General features: G+C 44.4%; 1 protein-coding gene across 1 annotated transcript in view; it reads left to right on the top strand.

The window, feature by feature from the left end:
• The window catches only part of ETV5 (ETS variant transcription factor 5), a 54,338-nt gene extending 39,427 nt beyond the window's left edge, over positions 1–14,911 (top strand). Inside the window, exons 8-12 of the mRNA XM_041002981.1 lie at positions 1,369–1,428; positions 6,860–6,928; positions 7,106–7,275; positions 11,499–11,600; positions 14,298–14,911. Of these exons, the coding sequence (XP_040858915.1) occupies positions 1,369–1,428; positions 6,860–6,928; positions 7,106–7,275; positions 11,499–11,600; positions 14,298–14,519 (623 nt within the window). The 3' untranslated portion in view covers positions 14,520–14,911. The remainder of the gene's footprint in view (positions 1–1,368; positions 1,429–6,859; positions 6,929–7,105; positions 7,276–11,498; positions 11,601–14,297) is intronic.
• The last annotated feature ends 9,133 nt before the right edge of the window (positions 14,912–24,044 follow it).

The raw sequence follows: 24,044 nt of genomic DNA, 5'->3' as shown, positions 1-24,044 counted from the left end.
TGAAAGAAAAGTGTGTATATCTCAGGAGCTACTGGTCAACCTCATGAGAGCTCTAACTTGGTATGGCACCTACTCTTAAGCACTAGGATATCTCTTGCTGAGGAACTTAAGCGTGTAAAGGTTAAACTGTCCTTGGGGAGCACTCTCTTTCTTCATCCTCTCTTGCACTCCTGATGTTTTGTAGGTAGGGCATAAGAAACGAGACCATTAGGGGGAAGGATAATTTTGCAGCTTGCACATTTAACAACTGTTTCTGCCTCTTTATTTCCCCTTCCCCTTTCAGAAATGACGTGAGCTTGTTTTAGTTGATGTTAAAGGAATTTAAGGGTCGTTTAGTTTTCAGCTTTTCCCTTGCATGCTTATCTGAAAGAGCCCAGGGTTGGAAGTCTTCTGCAGATCTAAGACAATACATAGATTGCTCCATTTGGGAAAAAATTGGTTATAGGAACAGCTGGGAAGTAGGCAAAAGGAAGACATCTGTTGCTTTGTGACCAAAAAATTAGGTCATGTTAACTTGTAAAACTCTCCACTGGCATTTCTTTTGAAGTTTTGGATTTTTTTTTTTTTTTTGAGTCAGGCATGGCCAGTAACATTTTTTTTTTCCCTTTGGAAGTGACATTTTTAGATAATGTCTTGATGGTTCTTTCACCCCCACTCCCGCTCCCTTAAAGACACCTAACAGATGTCACCTTATCTGCCATTCTTTGATCTGAATGCTTGTTCTTCGGAGAAGGCTCATGCCACTAGGGTAACTTACTTCACTGTCATTCCTTTCAGTGGACTCCTGAGTAACATTAAGAGCCAAATAGATCGTTTGAATGTGGTTTGGTTTCAGCATTAATATTTCCAGCCTGGTGAAAATGTGCTTGCCAAATTGCAATCTCCCACCCTGTCAGATTTATAACCCCAGATCCTCTAATCCCAGTGACCTGCACGTGCCCTTACTCTTGGAGCAAAACTGGTTGTGACCATCAGCAGTGAAGGAGAGAAATTGGGAAAGGTCAACAGTAAGCCTTCCCTCCACCCCAACCCATGGACCGCCCTGGCTATAAAACGCAGGAGTCAGGATAAGCAGGAAGCCAGGCTTGGTCTTTTTGAACACCAATTGCTGGTGCTACCATTAGCTGTCTGCCCCTCACTGAGTGGTGACTCTGCAGTGAGGGACTTGTAAGAATGGGCATCTGTTTCTCCTACCATGACTTTTAATTAGGAGTGTCTTGCTTTCAGAAGGTGAGTTGTACCAGAACCAAGAACAAGGCTGCAAAGACATGAAGTTAAAGCAAGAAAAGGGTTGGGGATTTAGAGCGGAATGTGCTGTTCTCCCTGTGGAAACCATTGATGAGAGTTGTGTCTGGGTTTCCCTTTCAGAAGTGCCTAACTGCCAGTCATCTTACATGAGAGGGGGCTATTTCTCCAGCAGCCACGAAGGTAAGGAGCATGTTCATTTGTCTTCTTTTCCTTAGTAATAGTCAAGCTTAATGTTGCTCAGTTTCCAGGTTAGGATTTGAAAGCCATAGCATTTTAGAAAACTGTTTTAAATTGTATTTCTTCTAGTTAGTTTCAGTGTGCAGGTAGTAACTGTATTATAATTATTATCATATGATAAGTGGTTGCTACTTTTAAGATGAGAAGATTTGAAGTGCTTGTGCTGACCATGAGGGGTGAGCAGGGAGGAGGAATGAGAATGACAGGGTTGGACTGGAAAGGTTGATGAAATATGAATCATACAAGGGACTTCAAAAAGTTTGTAGAAAATGAACATTGTCTTTTAGTTTCATTTTCCATAAATGTTGTAAAATCCTTTCTGTTGTGTACAAAACAATTTCTATTGAAGATTACGAAGGAAATGATTTCTAATTGAATAAATTTTTAAAAATCTCAAAGGAGAACCATGAGATCAGATATAAACCAGATTACCCACAGCCTGGATTGTCATATATGTTGACGTTTATTTGACTGTGCAGATGACGGTCTTACGTCTAGGGTGTGTTACCACTCCAGTTCCTGTGCCCAGTCCCTTTGATACCAACTAGTCAGTGAATCTGTGAGATAATCTCAAAATAGTAAGGACCAGTAACAGTGGGCAGGTTGAACCTGTGGCTTTGCCTTCACTAACACCTACAAACTGAGTGAAAGTAGTTTAGAACAGATAAGAGGCATTGATGTTCTGCAGTATATAGCTTCTAGGAATGAAGCTAGAATCTCGTTTCCTGGAGGAGTTTGTTTTTGAGCTGGTTTTTCTTTAAAATGTAAAGTTTTGTAGTTTATTCTTACCACAGCAAAAAAAAAAAAAAATGGTTATACAAAACTTTTAAAAATACAGTAAAAAAAAAATGAAAAATGAAAACTAAATCTTGCTGTCCAGACAATCATACCTTCTATATTGATTTTGCCATTTTTTTCTGTGCATAAGTAAACGCAAAGCTTCTTCAAACTTCATGCAATGTACATAAAAGAAAAAAACAGCATAGATTTCAAGTAAAATCTTTTACACTAAAATAAACTTATCTTTTTATTTCATTTTCCATGCATGAGCGGAAACATCCTCATAGGCTGTTTTTTTCCGGACAGTAGTCACTACCTCACAGCATGTTGATAACACTGTTCTGACTTCTTGGTGTGCATGGCCGTTTAATTTTCAGAGAAGTCTGTAATTTGCTCTTACTACCTCTGTATTTATGAAACTGAGGCTCAGAAAAGTTATAAGACGTGCCCAAGGTCACATGTCTGGGAAGACAGACCCAGGATTCTGAGCCAAGTCCTGTGGGCTGCAGAGCCTACACGCTTCCTCTCCCTCCGATACGCCACACGTGTCATCTCCACGGCTTCAAACTTCCTCCATGCTTTCCTCTGCCCTGGCTGCACAGTACTTATTACATGGATATACATTTTGCTATCACCTGTAGCTAAAAATAAAGGTACTTCCAAATTATGCATAAAATCAATCAGAATGAATCTTTGCTAAACTCTTTTCTCATTGCCTTGCTTAATTCTTGAAGCCAAATTCCTGAAATTTCTGGCTTAAAAGAGTATGACATTTTTACGGCATCCACTGCCAGTTTTTGCAAAGGCCTTAGTTTTGTTGTTTGTGTTTAGTGCAGATCTTTAAAATTTAGGATCCTTTAAAGAAATAATTAGATGTGACTCAAAGGAAGAAGGGGGTCTTTTGTTGGGAGAAGATAATTGAGCCTTCAGACTGCAAGGAACATTTACTGAATAGCTCCTGCATGAATGGATGACAATAGCAAATCAGCTGGTTCATTTGATGGAATGGAACCCTGTTGGGGGCCAAGATGGAGTTTGTGGGGCATGAGAGGCCTAGGGAGGTAGGTCCCGAGCTGAGCTGCACGACTTGAGACGGTAGGTTCAGGCCTGTTCTGAACACTGCGATAGGAAAGGTGTTGTTTGTTGGTTTTGCCCTCTTAAAACAAGTTCCTCAGAAGTGTGTCTTTTCTGTCAAGTACGGGGATCTTAAGATTCTAGAGCAGTATGATTTCCCAAATCTGTGACATCACAAACTTCTTACAAGTGCATGTTTGGTGGATTAGGGGGAACCCCAAGTTTAGAGACCAGGGGTGTGTAATTTAACAAGTCCTGCAGGAGCTTCTGGTCTACCTTTAAGTTTGAAAGCCACGTGGTCATGACCTTCAACTGGGCTCCACATGGGATGACCTGGGAATCTTTAAGAACTGTTGATGCCCAGTCTTCACCCAGAACACTCGGTGGGACCCAGAAGTCACTGTTTTTAAAGCTGTCCAGGTGATTCCAATGTGCGTCCCTGCTTGCAGACAGCCGGGCTCCAGCGTTTTAGATGAAAGTCAAAAGAACTGGTATCTGGAGTATTGGCTGGTTTTGATTGGTCACAGGAGTGGGTTCTGTGGGACTTTGTTTGCCACTGAATGTTTAAACGGGAGGCCAACTCGTATTTCATTGTGCAGGTTGTGACAGACCGAGAGTCCAGCCCTGAGGAGGTAGGACTAGAGTAGGCACAGCTACGTGCGACTGTCTCCCAGGGTGCTGAGTGCTGCTACAGCAGCACTTCATATCTGTAGCAGGCTAACCTAGGAGGAAGGGGTGGATCAGAGTGAGGAAAACGTTTTGCATAATTACAACATTTAGTAAGGAGTGTGCTCTTAAAGGAAATATTTTTAGTAAGGCAGTGTGTTGCTTACTACACGCACACTAGCTGATGAGTTTGGGTTTTTCCCCACTCTTGCGGTGCTTTTCCTGACTCCACACACGTTGAAGAAGTCAGTTTCAAAGAGACCAGCGTTTTAATTGTTCTGAATTGCCATGATATGGATTTTCTGTGCTTACACAGGCTTGACCACAGATGCCTATGAAGATGTTAGTGAAACAAGTGTCTCTGATTGGCATGTGTGATTGCTCAGATAGCCGTCTTGCCTTAAACATTCACCTGGAATCCTTGCTCATCCTTGTGAATGTTACATTTCCACTTTGTCCCTCCAACAGGTTCTTCCTTCCTGCCACCTTTTTTGAGTGTGTAAGTGGTTATGACCACGACTAATGACACTAATGCAGGTTCATTGAATTAAATATTACTTAAATCAATAGCATCTTCCAGATGCTTTAGAGGGCCACATGTGGCAACGACTAGAAACCACAAGATAATGCCAGAATGGTAGTTCTTATAGGCAGGAGTTTGTCTGATTAGTTTGCAAAAACAAACTGAGAATATAATAGTGATTTATGAGTTTTGCCTATGTACTGTGAATTTATTACCTTAGCAGAATAAACATTATAAAAATTGCTAGCATGTTTAGCAGGTATGTAAACTTTTAAATAGTTTACTTATAATGATTTTATAAGACCAGGAAAACATTACTGAATTATTAAAATACCTATAGAAGGTCAGGAAATGCATAGTTTCACAGCAAAAAGCATGAAGTATAGTAGGTTATCTAAGTCTTGTTTGTAATATAAGGTCTACCAGTTTTTCATAAAAGTTTCTTGGCCCGAAATAGGAAAGTAAATTTATCAGAAGCCACTGAAACTGTGACTTGGACGTTAAGCATTATATTCATAAATCTTGTTTCTTGGAGACTACAGAATGTTCAAATGTTTATTAAGCATTTATTATGTGTAAGATCCTTTAAAGATGCTAGGATGCTCAGAAATATGGTATGTATTTCAAGAAATTTAGACAGAACAGAATATAAAGCTCTCACATTTCACATTATCCATTTCTTAATAGGACATACAGTATGTAGTTAATTTTGTTTATTTAAAAAAAACATTTATTATACTTTGGTGTATTAGGAATTACTCTCGGTATGTTGGTGTAAAGATGGCCTAGCGGTTAAGACAACTGTGTCCCATGTGAGAGGACCTGGGTTCGAATGCCGCTCTGTCTTCTGACTCCAGCTTCCTACTAATGCAGACCTGGGGCGGCAGGGGTGGTGGCTCAAGTAGTCGGGTCCTTGCTTCCACCGTGGGAGAGCTAGATGGCCTTCTTTATTCTGGCTTCTGCCTGGTGCAGGGCCGGCAGCAGAGAACAGGTGAGCCAATCACTGGATGGAGGCCTGTGCTTTCTGTCTCTTGCTGTCTCTCTCTCCAATCAACAAATTTAGAGAAATAGATCAGGGAGCAGAATATATGTATTATTATCTTCCTCAGTTTTCCAGTGAGGAAACTGCAGCACAGAGATTAATTTATTCAGCACAGGTAACTGCAGTCCATCAGGCTCACCTCTGCGCCGGTACACCGCACCGCGTGTTGTTTATTTCTCTCCTCTAGTTGAGACGTTTATTACCTTGAACACAGAGCCCTAATGTGGCATTCTCCTTGCAATCTACCTCCTATTAGCACAGTGCTTGGCTTAGATATGTACTGGATTAAACAACAAAATGCCAATAAAACAGACATTTTTTTGATGTAGTTAAACAACAGTGAAATGGTACTTGTGGCTGAGAAATAAAAGTGAGTATTACAGACCTCAAAACAGCTTCAGTCTCCTCCAGGCTGGCCATTGTCTCTCCAGTCCCAGATCTCTGCAAAATGGTATTGGTCTAGCCACGAACCTCCTTGATCTGGGCTGGTGAGGAAGGAACAGAGAACAGCAGAATTCAGTGTTGCCTGATGACATGGTGGGCAGCGCTAAATGCTTTCAGGATGTGTGGGTGGAAGCTACTGGGCCCCCTTCCTTCTCCCTGACCGCTTGAAAGGTTCTCCTCTCACCTTCTTTCTCTTGCCTCTGCATGTGTCTGTCGTTGGGCCTTTCAGCTTGTCTTTGTGACAACCCATTCGCCCATCTAAGCAATGAATGAGTTTAGTTGCTGTAAAGTCTGCAGATTCCTCCTCCCCCATCTTCTGGTAACACCCCCACTTGCTCCTCAGAGTCCTCAGCAAGCCCATGCCGTTGTCATTTGGGCCTTTGAGCTCTTTTATAATTAACTAAGATATTTGTAGGAAGGATTGAAACAAAACATTCATGAAAAAGAAAATGGTGAGCCTATAGACAGAGCAGTAATTCCATCCAGCCGAGCCAACCAAATGAGAGAAGATGCCTTTTCCGATGAACAGGCTTATTAGTTCATAGCAACCTCGATGCTCGCAGGCCTGCTAAGTGAGATGCGGGGGAGTGTACTGGTGACTCAGTGCTTCCCAGCAGTCTTGGCTGCCTTGGATAGGACTGGATGCTGCTGTGACCGAGGCTGAGGTGACCACGTCAGAATATGACCACCTGAATCCTGTAGATGTATGCTGAATTCAGTCTGGCACAGATACACAGGCTTAGAATCTGAAATAATAATAAGATCACATTTTAGCCCTTAAATCCATGTGGCTATACTACAGAGTTGATTGAATAACATGATCTTTCTTTTTAATTCCCCTTCAGGTTTCTCATATGAAAAAGATCCCCGGTTGTACTTCGATGACACTTGTGTTGTGCCTGAGAGACTGGAAGGTAAGCCTGACCCCCAACCAGAGTTCATCGCTAGGCTGAGGGTTAGAGATGCCAGGGTAGCTCGGGCAGTTTTGCTAAGTTAAAGTGATCAAGTCAGCATTAACAAACTCCTTTTTATCCAAATCGTGTGAGCAACTGAGGACTAAATTACTGTGTATGTTTCTTTGTCCCAAACAGGCAAAGTCAAACAGGAGCCGACCATGTATCGGGAGGGGCCCCCTTACCAGAGACGAGGGTCCCTTCAGCTGTGGCAGTTCCTTGTCACTCTTCTTGATGACCCAGCCAATGCCCACTTCATTGCCTGGACGGGCCGAGGCATGGAATTTAAGCTGATTGAACCCGAAGAGGTAAGCCCTAGATGCTCAACTCAGATTTGATCTGTTGGTGACAGTGATATTTGTTGTTCAGAATTCCAGTAAGGCCTTTCACACACCTCCTCCTTCTCATTCACATTCTAACTGGGCCAGTGGGTTTGACAGGGCCTTTCCTATAAATAGAACAGTCTGCAAACCATGTTCAGGCAGAGTTCTCCACTAAAGGATACATGGAAAGTATTTTTAACACTTGAAGATTCCACATATGTCATAACGTACATCTGAGGTTACATGAGCATATTGTATGATATTTTGGTATATATATAGTATCACAGAATGGAACTGCCCTGCTGGGTATTTCAAATGGCTCTAACTTGGAGAAATATAAATGCTCCGAGATGAGTCAGTCTTAGTAGATTTTTAAAAGGATGTTTTATGGCAGCGCAGCAGTGAGAGAAGGCACAAACCTACATTGTCTTTTATTATGTTTTAAACTTCTTCTATTATCTTAACAGAAAACCAAAACATGATTGTCTTTTTGCCCTGAATCATTGGCAGAAAGGTCTTTAGAACAGATACCATTCCTTCAGTGAGGAAGACAACACTGTAGATGCCCTGTCCTGAGATCAGGTTCTCAGTTGAGCGTCCTCTAAAGGAGGGTGATTATTAATTTGTATATGATTTAGAATTTAGAAATCATAACTAGCAAAGAAATAACTGTCTGGAAAACGAAAGACTGATCCATGCTTCTAGTTACCAGTACTTGGGAACAGGTGTTAAACCAGCAGAGAAAAGGGGGGTCTCTTGGGGTGGATCTACAGTCTCACACAGCCTAGAGCAATAACCTTGGTGGGTGCTGCTGTTGAGTTAACCCCAGGGCTCAGCATAGCCCACCACAGGGATAAGTCAGCAAGATGGGTTAGCAGCAGAAGAGAACAGCCTGGTACTGGGCTTGAAAGAGGGATATGGGCCGCCAGGTGAGACGAGAGGAGAATGAAGGGCTGGGAACGTGAGAAGGATCTTGATGGATGGCAGAACAAAGCAGGCCTGGTTCCAGGCAGTCCTAGACGATATTCACGTGGTGTTCCATGTCTTCTATTCACCCACAAGAATGGAGACGTGTCAACATCTAATACCGTTAGATGCTTTCTGTCAGGCTCTGTCTCCCTGCAGACTCCCTGTTTGCACTGTGTTGCTCCAAGCATTCCTTTCTGGTGAAGCCATGTGGAAAGGGAGCCATGTTGGAGATGGACGGCCCTCCTGCAGAGTCAGCTGCGCCCAAACCAGTCCTGTTCTCCTCTCTGCTTTCCTAAAAATGCGGCCTGCTTTCTGGTGAGGCCTCAGAAAAGCATGTCGCCTGCACCCATGGAGGTTTTGTGAGAGAAAGTAGGTCCTTGGAAGTGGGCAGCCTTTATTGATTTATCTTGTTTCACAAACAGGAGCTTTTATTACTTTATTGCCACTGCCTCGGGCCTCAGCACATGCTGTCCAGCTGCAGGTAAACCTGGTTATGACCCTTTGTCAAGCTGTTATTGAATCTTCTGCTCTCCCACAAGTGGCAAGGAAAATGATGAACAGATGGCAGAGGGCCTTGGCTTTCTTACTTAATAAAGAAACTAATATTAATCCAGAACACTCGTAAATGCCAAGTGGCAAAGTCGCGTGAGAGGCCTGTGGTGGCCTTGGGCCGCTCTCATTGATTGGGCAGATTTGTTTCTTCAGGAAGCTCTGCCTCCTTCCACCCCACCTTCAAGTCCTGGAGCATTCCAGAAGCTCCAAATGTTCCATTCTCCGCCTGGATTTCCTGTGTGCACTTTGGCCTCAGGAAAGGCAGTATTTGTTGTTGAATTGGCTCTGCCCTCTCCTACCCCTCCTCTCATTCCCCATTCCTTCTGTAACTAGGAGGGCCCTATTCTGGTTAATGTCAAGGAGATAACCAACTCGTGGAAAAAGCTGTAAGGAGTCGTCATGGGGGGAGCTTGAAGGGCGAAGCGGAGGAGGAAGCTGTTGGGGACGTAATTGTAGGCAGCTGTGTGGCTGAGTAGTGCACTCTGGGTAATTATCCATAATACCCATTACACTGTGCATGGAAATTGTGGTGTTAGAACTGCGTTTTGGCAGGCCCCCTAATCAAATGTCTTTTGATAGTCATCCAGCTTAGCACCCTCTCAATTATGACTGACTCGGCTTTAATCTGGAGCCATTTTCGTTGTGAATCTGCATTAATGAATATTTTGGGGGGTAGGGTTGTTTGTTGAACATGTGGCAGATAACTGATGCCATGGGGAGGGTTGAAAGGATGGGTTGTTAGAAAGAACTGTTCCTTGTGCTTGTGGCTGCTCTCTGTTTAAAAGAGAAGAGGGAATGGGGGGAGGGACTTTTAAACTCCCTCGGCCCTAGAAGTGTGTCCTACCAAAGTAACGGATAGGAGAGAAGAAGAAGAGAAAGAACTGAAAGCAAACAATTTCTTGGCCCCGTCTCCATCCAAGAAGCGGGGCAGCCCTAATTTGGCAGCTGCTGCAGAGCTGTACTGCATCATATACTGCTGTAGAAAGAGCCACGTGGGGAGAGCCATCGAGTCACAGGGCCCTGGCCCGAGAGGATGAGTCAGTAACTATGGCTACAGAGCCGCTTTGAAGTCTGTGCGTATACCAAACCTCTCCAATACACTTGCATATGCAAGTGACAGCAAAGAGAGGTCGCCGCTGAAATTGAAGAGTATCCGAGAATTGCTTTCTACTGCTGTGCATGGTAAAATGATGAGGCTAGGCTTCTTTGAGATTTTCCTGTGTCACTTGCAGGAGACAGCAGTTAAAGACTAGGCTCTCAGAGTCCTTTCTTCTGAATAAGGGTAGAGGGACACACAGACTGACTCAGCAGGTTTCCTCTTGTACCAAGTTTACATTGGTTTAAAATGTAAATCTGCTCTATCCAATTTGTTTACTTTTTTGGTTTGTTTTTCCTTTGTGGCAGTTTCAAAGGTAGAGTTGAAATGGGTACAGAATGGAGAAAGGAAGAGACTAGGGAGTCGTTGTCTGCGCAAGGGGCTGGGAGACAGTTGAGTGGGAATTATATGTTCACAGGGTTCCTTGCAAGGTAGAGAGAGTCACGGCTCCTGAATTGTTCTAAAGTAATTCGGACAGATGTGCTGTTAGTCCTCAGATCATTTGTGGTATTCATTATAGGTCACTTTAGAATCCCCAACTCCAGCACTGTTGCTTTGATTCTGCTCAAGTACGGTTTAAGGAGATTTTCTGAGACATACTGTTTTCCTTCTATGTGCTACTCTGTGATAAATATTGGGTTTTCAAAAGATCAACAGAATGTAATTAATTCACTTTTCTTTAAGTTTTCAAATCTTACCCAAAACGTTAGAAAGCTTTGAGAGAGCTCCCACTTCTAGGGTTATCCTTCTACTCCATTGACGTTCATCTTCATAAAGCAGCAATGTGGAAGCTGAGATACTTGAGAACAAAAATTGCTTGGATGCTCTGATAATTGAGTAAACTCTGTGCAGGAGTGTTCCTGTTCATAAGGCTTCTTTGCCCAAAGCTCTGATTACATCTCCATCACTGCACCTCAGGTGGACTGGGCTGGATATTATGTGCTTCAGAACTGTGTGGGAAACCCTGTTAATTTTTCATCAAGTAGATAATAGTGCTACATGCTTTAATGTCCATTCTGCAAGTCTGTTGGGATCAGGAGATTGGATGGCAGCAAACTGAAATGATCTGATTCCCCCATAGTCCGTGAGCAGCAATAAGTAAACATTTCCCAGCCCCTCTCCAATCTTATTAGAATTGAACTTTTGCTCTGCTGGCCCATTAGCAACTCACTAGTGTGTTTCTAATGTTTCAGGAATGACCATTCTAATTATTCCTTATTGACTGCTACAGAAACCATAGCACTTAATGGCAACATGTTAATGGTCTATGAGTATTGGTCAATAATTCATATGTGAAGCTACGGTAGAGAGCCTGCATCCTCTGGGATGTTTGCCAGGCCCTCCTCAATCTTGAACTGCTAGGATTCTTCCTCCTGCAGATTTCACCTCCCAGTCACTGTGACTGAATCATCACCTTTGTATTGAGTCGTAGGCATTGACGGATTCAGTTCTTTCCCTTCCAGGTCAGAGAAGTGATTCCTAAACCAAAGCATTCAGCTTACAGAACTGACTCTTGGGGTTGTGAGAAAGCCACGAGGCCCGGGTTGGGGGGGCGTCTCCATTGCTGATTGCCTTTTGCTTGTCTCCTCAGGTTGCCCGGCGTTGGGGCATCCAGAAGAACCGGCCAGCCATGAACTACGACAAGCTGAGCCGATCTCTGCGCTATTACTACGAGAAGGGCATCATGCAGAAGGTAAGGTGTTGCTGGAGGCTCTCTGGCCAGTTTGGTGGCTTCCCAAGCATATGCCCGTGGCTTCTGTAATAAGGCTGCTTTGACTAGGAGAAATTATCAGCCACCAAAGTGAGTCTGCGGTAGGAAAGACTTTTTAATAAATAAACTGGAGAATCAAGTGAGAGATTCAGAGCACTTTTAACACTCTTAGCTACCTGGAAATCAGAAGGTACATGGAGAACCCACAATGGGGAAAACAGGCTCTTCTGTTTTATGTTAACTGCCTCTAATGGTGAAAATATCCAGAAGCTTCAGCCAATTAGTGTGTACAGAAAGGAGTACATGAAGGAATCAGCTTGAAGATCTCTGTTCTCCTGGGAGCTTAACTAAAGCTTTCAGTGGGAAGCACCTAGACTTCCATGTCAGCAGGGTTAGAGGAATAAGGAAATCTTACTTCTGTCTCAGAGTCTACAGAAACTGGAACTCAAGGTAAAGGTTTATTGCAACAGAGTCCACCTGAGACAACAGGTTGCTCTTGAGACAACAGATGATAAAACATACTTGGAGGAACCAAGCACCAAAACCCTTACTGGGAACAGTAAAACCTTAAAACCCCACAGACAAGTAGAAGATGGGTATGGTAAATGTCTTGTTGCTCTTTCTTAGCCACCGTACGCGATGCAATTCTAGGACTCCCCGAAGTCTACACTTCAATACATTCACACATTGAGGCAGGCTGCATAATAGTAACCTATAACAAGGTGAACATGATGGAGGCATACAGGCTGAGAGCATCTCCACTGAAGCCAGACTGAGCTTCTCATTGGTCATGTGCCCCTCTTCCCCTGCTCCAGCACCACCACTGGAGAAAAAAAAAATAGATTCAGCAGCTTTTTTATGTTCTTCTGGATAAAAGCCAGTGTTTCATACAGGCTATAAGGCTGCTCTCAGTCTGGCTGCCATCTAACTCTACTCATACTAAAGTTCTTTCACTAGCATGGCCACCCTGTCTCTTAATATACTATGTGTTTGGCTAAGATTCCATGTCACAATGGTGTAAGGTATGAAGCTTATTATCCAATGGAGTGACACCTTTAAACTGCTCCTTATCCTACTTAAGAAGAACATTCCTAATGCTTCCATTACCTGATCGGCCTCTGCTTGTTTTCTGCCTCTGTAATCATGTTTGCAGGAACAGGCTTTTGGCACCAAGAGCTGCTTATGATGCCATCATCCCATGTTTGAATGGCAGTTCAAGCCCTGACTGCCCCATTCCTGATACAGCTCCCTGTTAATGCACCTAGGAGACAGCAGATGACGGCCCCAGTGTCTGGGTCCCTGCTCCCCACTTGGGAGACCACCTGGATGGAGTTCTTGCCTCCTGGCATCAGCCTAGCCCATCCCTAGCCAATTGCCTTTAGAATAAAGAATTTCCTGTTTAAATCACCTTTTTATATCAAAAATCTGGACTTCCTGGGTGGGTTAGGTGATTCTCGACTCATTCGCTGCCCTTTTCTCTGTGTTATAAATTGCTCTAAAGCGGGTATCTGCTGCAAGAGTAAGCTCCTTTGGTGCAAGACTAAGGTTTGAGCACCCAGCTCTACTTACGCCGTTTTGAAAAGAAGTATATTGGCAGAGTTATGCAACCGTCACCAAATCAATTTTAAAGTGTTTGAGTTCAAAGGGACATTGGTGCAGATGCCCATGCTGTGATAACTCGTCTTGAAAGTGTCACCACACAATAAACTTTTAAGACCTGTTGGGATAATTACACTGCTGCCTCTGTAGCCAGCCACTAGAGCAACAGACTTCTGAAAACCCACAATTTGGAAACAAAGCCACGCTTCTTCTATTAAAAATAGGTTTTATAATTATGACAGAATGACTAAAGAGCAAGAGTGAACTCGGCAATCCAGATCTTTTGGTCTGGGGTGTTTATTTCTCAGACATTTAAGTTGCTTTCCTTTGCCCCTCTGCAAATGCCTGGGTTCCAGGGTCAGTGGTGTGGGCCCACTGGTACTGTTATGGAGCCACAAGCAGAGAGCATGTGAACCTGTTAACGGGGCCGGCCTGTCAGTTACCTGCTAAGACCCTTCAAGTCCTTAAGACCTTCTGGTTTCTACTGTTACAATGCATAAAATTCAAGTAAAGACAGTGAGCAGTTCATTTAGCTTAGTAGAAGAAGGCAGTGATTCATAGCCACAGGTAGCCAAAAATCGCTCACTTGGCTTTGGGACATACTTAAAATTTCCACACAGGCTCTCTCTCTAATCCAGTTCCTGATGCTGCAAAATGCCAAGGCCATATCAAAAATTGTAAACTTGAGAAGTAACCAGAAGTGGGACTTGTGTCTGGCACCTTGCATTCCCTGGAACTTATTGGGGACACCAAATATTAGACTCAACAGAACAAGGTCTCCCTTAGCTGTTGGATCAAGACAGAGAGAAGATGTCCTTTGAAAAGGGACTATCCACTAGGAATTTGAAATTTAGGTGTCTCCTTTTTTCAACTGCTGAGCTGCAGTGTCAGCAAAACGCTCAACGGGTCATAGGTCCCCAAGATTTCTCTGTGAATCTGAGTTGGATGGTAAGCTGCTAATAAACCACCTGTGGTCCCTGGCTGCCCAAGAGGTTAGTCACTTAGAAATTATGTAGATGTTTCCCGTGATCTCTGTGTCCTGTCCTAGCCGGGCCCTGTAAGATGTGCTTTCTTTGGCAGGTGGCTGGAGAGCGATATGTCTACAAATTTGTCTGCGACCCAGACGCTCTGTTCTCCATGGCCTTCCCGGACAATCAGCGTCCCTTCCTGAAGGCAGAGTCCGAGTGCCACCTCAGTGAGGAAGACACCTTGCCGCTGACCCACTTTGAAGAAAACTCTGCTTACCTCCTGGATATGGAACGCTGCGGCAGCCTCCCCTACGCTGAAGGCTTCGCTTACTAAGTTTCTGAGTTGGCTGAGCAGCCAAACCCTAGAGCTAGCAGTTCCCATTCAGGCAAACGAGGGCAGTGGTTTTGTTTGTGTTTTTGGCTGTTCCTGAAGCTTGCCCTTTGAGTATTATCTGGAGAATCCTTGCCGTGTCTGGATCGGCACCCTTCAATGAGACAGATCCCTTGGCGGGGCAGTAGGAACAGGGAACAGGGCCAAAAAGCCCCAAAGGCTGGTGCCTCCGCTCTGATTCTCGTGAGGTTACTGGGAAGAGATCAGGAATGGAGCCTCCCTGCCATGGACAATATATGCAAAGCAATACCTTGTTCAGGTCAGTGCCCGCCGGACGGGACAGAGTGTGTGACAATCCGCCTCTATCACGGACTACTAAATGCCTTGACATAGAAGGGCTCTGATTTGCACAATTCATCAACAAAAGAAATCACAAACCCATAGAAGAGTAGGTAGCCTAAGTCGGGAGGCTCGAAGCATTAAGGGTTAGAAAGTGGATCTGGAAATTTGGAGAGCTCTTCTGGCTCCATCCAGAATAGGTCCCTTTGGGTCTAGAAAAACGGGGAAGGAGCCAGAGCAGCCATTAACCTACTCCATGGTTGTCAAATCAGAAAACCATTGCCGCTCTTGCAAACCATGTGGTCACTAAGCAGAGCAAGCCCCCTTTCTCTTCCTAGTTATGTGGCTGAGTGTGGATGGCTTTCATTTTAGGAGAAAGACTATTTAACACTTTTGACAATATTTTGTTTTGCTTTGATTCAGGGGATTGTTTTGTTTTGGTGGTTGTTTTGGGAAAACAGTTTATAGACTGATTTTTCTAGTTTTGGTATTTAAAACAAAAAGCAAAAACAAACAAAAAAAAAACCAAAAAAACAAGCAAAAACAAACAAAAAAAATGAAACTCCACAGACCTTTTGGTAACTGAGCACTGCCTCCTTTAGCCAGGGCTGTGCCAACTGAGGAAGACGCTGCAGCTTGAAAGGGCTTTGCTGGGGACTCGCCCTTAGCCACATCTAAGCCCACTTTGTTGCCTGCTCTGTGCTTTCTGCACCAGACAACCTGATGGAACATTTGCACCTGAGTTGTACATTTCTGATTGTGCGCAGAGCGGCCTGCGCACGAGCTCAATTCTTTGTGTATAGTTCCCCGTGTTCACTAACAACGCCCTCTCTGGAAAGCATATGTACATAATAACATGTCATGCCCTCCTGAAGCCTGGTCACCTGGTGGGAGCCCTGGAGACTTTCCTGGGCATGACTGATGACAATTTCCATTTCACTTGTTTATTTTGTTTTTCTTTTCCTTTCTGTTTTGGACTTTTAAATCCTATGACTCAGTAGGGTTTGAGACTTAACGTGTGATACTGACAGATGAAAACAGTGCTAGCATTCTAGTTTCCTGCGAACCTTTTTTTTTTCCTGTTTAAGTTTATTCTAATTACTGTATTATATCGGAAATGTTTTAAACAGCCAAGTTAAAGCTCCGTGAAAGTTGAGCCTGAGTAGAGGAAAAGTTGCTGGAATGGGGTGGTGCTTCGCTATCTGTGGGGTGGGTAGACAGCTTGGACAGGATGGCTGCTGCTCTCGGAGGTGCGCGGAGGAGCCAGCGCCGGCTGTATGTGCGGCCACGTGCTTTGCTTTCCTCTAGTGCTGGAGCATTCCGTGGTCTCCACCAGGGCCCCTCCTGACCAACAGCATATTGGGAAAGAGGTTCCCATTGATAAGGGGTGCATTTTAAACTCTGAAAATCTGATTTTTTTTTTCCCCCCTCTGCTGGAAGCTAATGAGCCCACAAAGGTGTCGCACCTCTAGCTTGGGCTGTAATTAGCATTGTACTCTAATCAAAGGACTCCTTCTAAACCATATTTATAGCTTTCTAACCTACACATAGTCTATATAGATGCATACGTTACCTCCAGCTGGCTATAGAGATTTATTTGTTGTAAATGCTGTATAGATTTGGTTTGCCTTTCTTTACTTAACCCTGGTTTGGGATTTATTTTTGTTTTTAATGAGCTTATGCTCTCTTAGCAAGTATGAAAATAACCCTCTGTAGCCTGGGCTACCCTCTCCCCTGCTGCAACTATGTGGCCTGTGCTATCGTGGGACATAGGATGGCGACATTACCGTTGCATTCCCATTGGACTCATGCGCCTTTCAGATGGTTTCTGTTTCATTTCTGGGTCTCGGGGGATTTGTTGGTTTGTTTGCTTCTTTTCCAGAGTGTGGAAGGATAACCAGTGCAGAAAGACTTCAACTCGCCAGTTGATTTAAACTACTTTCCCCTCACCCCACCCCCGCGCAGGGCCGTATGCATCCTGCCAAGCTGCGTTATATTCTGTACTGTGTACAATAAAGAAGTTTGCTTTTCATTTCCCAAGTGCCTGAAATCCACCTCTTTCTTGTCTTCGCAGTCTAATTGTAAAGCACTGCGTTCCTCTCCCCTCTCTCTGCTATTACCTGGAAATCGACCTACATAGCTGCCTGCTGTTAAAACTTGGATCCAAAGGGGTAGGAATGAGGGATCCTCTCAGTAAAAGCCAATGTGAGCTTGATGCCACCTTGTCACCAATTCTATGTGACAGTTTTCTTAGAAGTGTTATTCCTGTTCAGGCCTCATATTGTTTGTACAGATAACTAATTTAGGTCAGGGCTTTTGAATCCCCAAATTATTTGTCGTTAGCCCTTTAAAATCAGTACAAACATTTCCTTCTTAATTTTTCCTGCATACAACTTTTAGTTTGTCCCTCAAGAAAGCTTAGGGAAGTTTTGCAGGTTATTATTATTTTTTTTTTCTGATGGGAAAAAAAATCTGTCCTCCAAGTTTGTCTCTTCCTCTTCGGAAGGTATCACTCAGGAAACATGTGGAAGAGAGTAAGTTTGAGTGCAACATGATGGCTCTGAGTGTTCTTATTTCACCCTTTCTACACCTTTAATTTGGGCCTTTCAGGACTCCTATTACGGTAGAGAGATGAAGTAGAGCCTTTTTTCAATCCCAGAACAGAAGACTTTCTGTGAAGTTTATCTACTATCTTTCCTTCACTGTTTTACAAGCCTTTAAATGTAGAAACGTCCAAGACTGAATTGGTGCACAGCCGCTTGGCCCAGAGCTCTTGAGCAGCAATTGCCACCTAAACCCCGCTCAGTGTGTACAGCTGGAGAAAGGATGGCAGAGGGAGCGCGGGACAAAGCAGGCTCCGGCCGTCGGCGTCACCCCGATAAGTCCTTGACAATCGGCCCCCCATTCTTCACTGGCTCATTATCCAGCCGGGACCCAGAGCAAGATCGTTCACCTGACACAGGAGGTCACCAAACACTGCCGCCCTTTAGTATCAGCCACGAGGATAAGGAAGCCCAGAAAATGGGAAGTTGACTCTGCATCAGGGTCCTCTTTCACAGGCTGAGCCTGGGGAACAATGCTTATTCAGTTGTTGGATGACAAAGAGGTAGTGTGAGGGCAAGAGAATGCGGTTTTGAGAGCCAGAGTATGTGCAGAATCTAAATGCTCCTGCAGCTGGGACGAATGTAATCTAATGTGGAAGAAGAATGCTCATGCACTCAGGCAGTTGAAAACCTGGACAGACAGCCCCAGTGCCCAGTGGTGTGCAGGTGCCTGAGGCTTCCCTGTGGCCTCTGAAATAAGCCAAAGGGGAGAGTTGGGACAACCATCAGTTTTAATACAAGTGTGTAATGGGAACATTCTCATCAGTAGATGTATAGTGCTTGGAATAGGGGCTGGCAGTGAGGTTGGTGCTTAGGCAAACAGTCATGACCTTCTGATCCCAGCAGTTACACTGCTGTCCCACAGAGAAGGGGCCCTTGAATGACCAGTCTTCTCTAGCTCCTCTAGTTTAGGAGCTGGCCTTACACTCGGGCCTGAGTTTGTTGACCTTGGCAGTGCATCACAGATTGCTAACCTTTGGATAGCACTTCACAGCTTACAGAGCACTCTTTGATCTGCATTATCTTTTTGGCAAGCTTTCTTAAATGGGAATACTTTGCTGAAATTGAATTTGAAAATGTTCATGGCTGTTAGCCTCCAACATTCCTTTCTTACTTGGACTGATCAGGGGCTGCTATGAGAAGGGGCCTGGAGGCTTGGGGAGGAGAGCTATATGGGTTCTGGCCCTGGTCTTAAAATGACCAGATGTCCTTGGGGCCATTCTAGCTCCTGCCTAGTTCAGTGAGGGACAGATCTTTCGTGAGGTGTAAGGAAGGAGTTTCCTGGAGGAATCGTGGGATGTTTGTGTAGAAGGGTACACGTTTGAACAGTTAAGGAACGTTATTCTTGGTTTACTGTTAAATAAGCTCTGAGAGTTGCTCAGTCTCACCATTAAGAGCCCATGTTTATTTGTTTGCCAGGCTGCCACTGGGTGCCTATTAGATGCAAAACTGCTGGGAATAAATGATTTAGATGACATTTTCAAGTTAAAATGCTGTTTGTGGTATGGGAATACACGTGGTGACCTTTTAAATGCCCTGCCATAATTACACAGCAGTGGCACAGCCTTAGTCTGACTGCATTGATGGGAGGCTAGGGCATTCATTCACCCACCAATTCCTGTCCCCAGGTGGTTGAAGGTTGTCCTCAAGGATATTACCTCTGCAAATGTACTTCCCACCAAGAAGAGATGAAGGTAGGCATGTATACCCATGAGCTGGGATCTGTTCACAGATTTCATTAGATGAGGTGATTTGAGTGGACACACTGTGGTGGCTATCAGTGGTCTCAGCTGCACCGACTTTTAGCAGGTGACCCACAGTTCTTCTAGGTGACCTTTATTTCCTTGTCTCCATCCTGAAGGTGGGTGAACCTTGGTTTCCATCATTCAGTTACTAGTAATCACCTTCTATGACAGGTAAGACAATCGCATCCTCTCCTTAGGTAGTATACAGTCAAGGAGGGAAAACATGGCTCTAGTTGTAACTAGAATACAGGCGATAATATGCTGAGTTGTACCTACCCAATAAATGGTGCCTGTCCTGTGCCAGACAGTGCGCTTGGGTTAGTAGAAGGGGAAAAAGGCATTCAGGCCTCTGCTCTCAAGGACTTTACATCTGAAGAAGAGTGATAGCGTATGTTAGTGCCAAGTACTGGGCCTGGTGCAGTGGCTCAGTGGCTAAATCCTCGCCTTGCAGGTGCCAGCATTCCAAACAGGCACCAGTTTGTGCCCTGGCTGCTTCACTTCCAATTCAGCTCTCTGCCTGTGGCCTGGGAAAGCAGTAGAGGATGTCCCAAAGCCTTGGGATCCTGCACCCACGTGGGAGACCCAACAGAAGCTCCTGGCCCCTGGCTTTGGATTGCTCTAGCTCCGCTTGTTGCAGGCACTTACAGAGTGAACCAGCAGGCAAAAGATCTTTCTCTCTGCATCTTCTTCCATCTGTAAATCTGCCTTTCTAATAAAAATAAGTCTTTAAAAAAAAAAAAACGGAAGGGGTACCATGCAGGGATGTGGGTTAGGATGGGAGCTCATGAAGGAGGGGCCTGGAAAGTTGTTGATTATTAATAGGGAGGTCACAGAAGTCCTCAGGTTGCTGAAGGAGTTGTCAGCAAATGTGAGATTCTGATGCTTTACACACGCTTGGAATACTAAGGGACAGTACCAAGTGTGGAACAGGAGCAGAGGGAACTGGGTACATAAACAAAGTAAAAAGAAAAGTAATGAGTGTCCTCTTGGGTCATGTGCACTTTCTAATTTCCGTGGCATTTGCTCTGTTCCTGTTTATTGTTTGTTTGAGTTGAGAAGTGACATTATATGAAATGTATTTAAAGAGTCACCTTGATGACTAAAAGAAGATAAACTGTAAGGAGGGAAGCAGGAAAGGCTGAGTGGTAGGCTGAGGCAGGATTCAAGTGTAGCAAGATGGGGGCTTGGGACTAGGCTCAAAAAGATGGCATGTCCAGATCCTTTATTATTATTATTATTATTGGAAAGGCAGATATACAGACAGAAGGAGACAGAGAAAAAGATCTTCTATCCACTGGTTCACTCCCCAAGTGGCTGCAACAGCCGGGGCTGAGCTGATCTGAAACCAAGAACCAGGAGCCTCCAGGTCTCCCATGTGGGTGGAGGGTCACAAGACTTTGGGCCATCCTCTTCTGCTTTCCCAGGTCACAGGCAGGGAGCTAGATGGGATTTTAGCCACTAGGTTGCTATGCCAGACTCCCCAGATCCATTTTTAATGTGGAACCAAAAAGCTTTGGACACGGAGTGAGGCAATGTGCGGCCAATGTTGGCTCCATTTCCTGGGATGAAGACTGAGGAGGAGCAAGTTGGGGTGGCGTCGGGAGTCGGTGGAGGGGCAGGCATTTGGGTGAACGTACCAACTTTGAGAAGCTAACTAAAAATCAAATGAGAACACTGATTGAGACAGGAAAACTGCAGTTCAAGGGAGAGATCCAGGCTGGAGATAGAAATGAGGTGTTGTCAGTATATAACAGATCACTCAAAGCCAAGATGGAATAAATCATTAAAGACAAATGAAACATTGCAAGGACCGAGTCTCCAGATGCTGCAAGATAAAGAGGTCGGAGAGACAAAGAACCAGCGAAGGAGATTGGAAAGGAATAGCCAGTGATGCAGGGACGATCAGGAGGGTATTTCCATGAGGAAGGAATAACCAACTAAGGCAGCTGTTTTTAATGTGTCATTTAAGGTGAGGACTAGGACTGGGTTAGTAACATGGAGATCGGGCATGACTTGCACAAGCCGTTGTATGGTGTAGTAGAGGATTGGAGTTTACACTCAGTTTGGAAGAAGAAACCAAAAGCCCTCATGGATTTCAAAGTCCTAGATTTGAGTTCCCTTCATTTGTCAGACTCCCAGAATCTGAAAGAAGCCTGGGAATCCCTGCCAGGTGTCCTAAGAAGGCTTAAGGTGGGAGAGCCACTTGAGGACAAGGGAGGAAGGAACAAGATGCTGTTACTCTACCTTTCCCATCTTTTTGGGACTCTATTTATTCTTGTTTTGTGCTTTAAAATAAATGTCTGATTTCGAAATGTTAAGTGTTTCTTAAATAACATTTTTAGATTATACAATTAGCATATGTTCTTTGTAGAAATACAGAAAAAAACAACATAGCCCAAATTAAAAACTATTTTGAAAACTTCACCTAAAGATCAGTTAACACTTCACTGTGTATCTTTCCAGATGACTTTTCTCTATACTGTTTCTAGAATGTAAAAAGAGTGATACTAAACATTGCATGGAGTATCATAACATAATTTTTGCCATATATTTTGAGATCCTTTCCAAATGAAGAGATAGTCCACTATTAAACCATTTTAATGATTACATGTTCCACAGTGCACATATGACGTCGTGTGTTTAAGCAGTCCTCTTTGCTTGGGATACAGGTGCCATAAGGTGTCCAAAATGAGAACAAATGATCTATATCTCCAAATCAAACACATGGCAAATAATAATCTGAGCATTTTCTAATTGTTGCTAATTGGCAACAGGTGTTTAATAATTTTACCTTCTAAATATCTCTCAGGCCCAGCACAGTGGCTCAGGGCCTAAATCCGCATCTTGTAAGCACTTGAATCTTATATGAATGCCAGTTTGTGTCCTCACTGCTCCGCTTCCCATCCTGCTTCTGGCCTGGGAAAGCAGTTGAGATGCCCTAAAGCCTTGTGACCCTGTACCCACTTGGAAGGGCTGAAAGGAGCTCCTGGCTCCTGGTTTCAGATCAGCTCAGCTCTGGCCATTGTGTCTACCTGTGGAGTAAAACAGCAGGTGGAAAACCTTTCCTTCTCTGTGTGTGTGTGTGTGTGAATATACCTTTCTAATAAAAATAAATAAATCTTTAAATGTCTCTCAAAGGGCCAATTGCGGTAGCCTAGTGGCTAAAGTCCTTGCCTTGCACGTGCTGGAATCCCAAATGGGCACCTGATCCCATATGGACCCTGTTTCATATCCTGGTGGCCCCACTTCCCATCCAGCTCCCTGGTTGTGGCCTGGGAAAGCAGTGGAGGACAGCCCAAAGCCTTGGGACCCTGCACCCGTGTGGTAGACCCAGAAGAAGCTCCTGACTCCTGGCTCCCGGCTTTGCTTTAGATCAGCTCAGTTCCGGCCGTTATGACCACTTGGGGAGTGAACCAGTGGGTGGAAGACCTTTCTTTCTCTCCTCTCTAAATCTGCCTTTCTAATAAAATTAAAGAAAATTTTAAATATCTCTCAAGTCCATCTCCATTACTAGCATGATAATTCAATCCACCATTCACCCACTTGGACTACCTTGCAGACACCACCCAACAGACCTCACCACAAATCTCTCACTCCACTTCCACCAAAATCTTTCTCCATCTTGCAGTCAAAGTGAGTTAATTCAAGCCTAAGACATTCCCTGTTTGAGATTTTTCAGTGATGCCCTCTGGAGCGGCTAAGGTATAAGACAACAGCAGGTGATAGTAGGGACACTGTGCTCCTATGAGTATAAAATACAAATGTTACAAAAGACCTGTGCCAGAATATTTACAGGAGGGGCTTAGCAAGACAGGCTGAGTAGAGTTCCAGCAATCTCTTCCCCAAAGACAGCAATGTGAATAACTATTCACATGCCAAAATCACTGTTAGAAGAGCCCAGGAACCAGGTGAGACACCACAGTGCTCAGTATTATGCTAAAACCATTACAAGAAGAGTCGCTGTGTCACCCCCCCTCCTCCAACTCTAGTCAGCACAGCCTGCAGAGAGATACCTTCCACTTGACAGAGAAAGAGGGAATAAAATGGAGACCTTAGAGTTAAAACCTAGTACCTGACCTGCTATAGTAAAACCTAGAGCCAGACAGGACCCCATGACTGTCCTCAGGCTAATCCTGCTGACTGAGCCTCTGGCTTTCCTTAGTCGGTGGACCAAGGAACTGCCATTGCCACCACCATTCAACCTCTAGCAGACAGCACAGCAAGATTCTAGCTGCAGGAGAGGATGAGGGGAACGTGAACTTAAACTGTGACTGATACTCAGACCCATCACCAGGTAAAGCCCCAAGCCAGTGCTCACAGGCCTGGCATCAGGTGGAGCCCTGCACCCTGGCCAGATAGACTCATATCAGCTTGTGTGACCACTGGTGTCTCACAGATCTTGCAGAGCCTGCAGGGTCTGGTGACAGTGAGACTCACAGTGATTTAGTGTCATTCTAGATGGCTATTAGACTGCCTCCAACAGTTCTCCAGTCTCACGTTCAGCAAGGAGAAAGATTGTAATTACAGGGGAATGGATGAGAAAGTTAGCTCAAGAGTTTGGCTTCTTGAAGCTCAGTGCTAGCTCCACTGTGGTGAGATTCAATCCCAGATAGAGACCAGAGACCCCTACCCATGGACCAATCCTTGCATAAGAATCCCTAGATATTCCCTGGTACCCAGTGGAAACCTATGCTCCTACTGTAGGACTAACAGGTGTTCCAGCCTACGTCACCTCCCTCTCCTCACGGGCTTGCTGTACATCCACAAAATGGCAGAGGACACTGGGGCTGTGAGACTCGATGCAACCCAGCTTGTCAGCTTTCTGCCAACCATGGGAAAAC

Source organism: Ochotona curzoniae, unplaced genomic scaffold (assembly GCF_017591425.1).
Source record: "Ochotona curzoniae isolate NIBS_2020 unplaced genomic scaffold, NIBS_Ocur_1.0 scaffold_2587, whole genome shotgun sequence".
NCBI classification, from domain to species: Eukaryota; Metazoa; Chordata; class Mammalia; order Lagomorpha; family Ochotonidae; genus Ochotona; species Ochotona curzoniae.
Note: the sequence above shows the minus strand (reverse complement) of the source record. Positions and strands in the feature narration are given on the sequence as shown.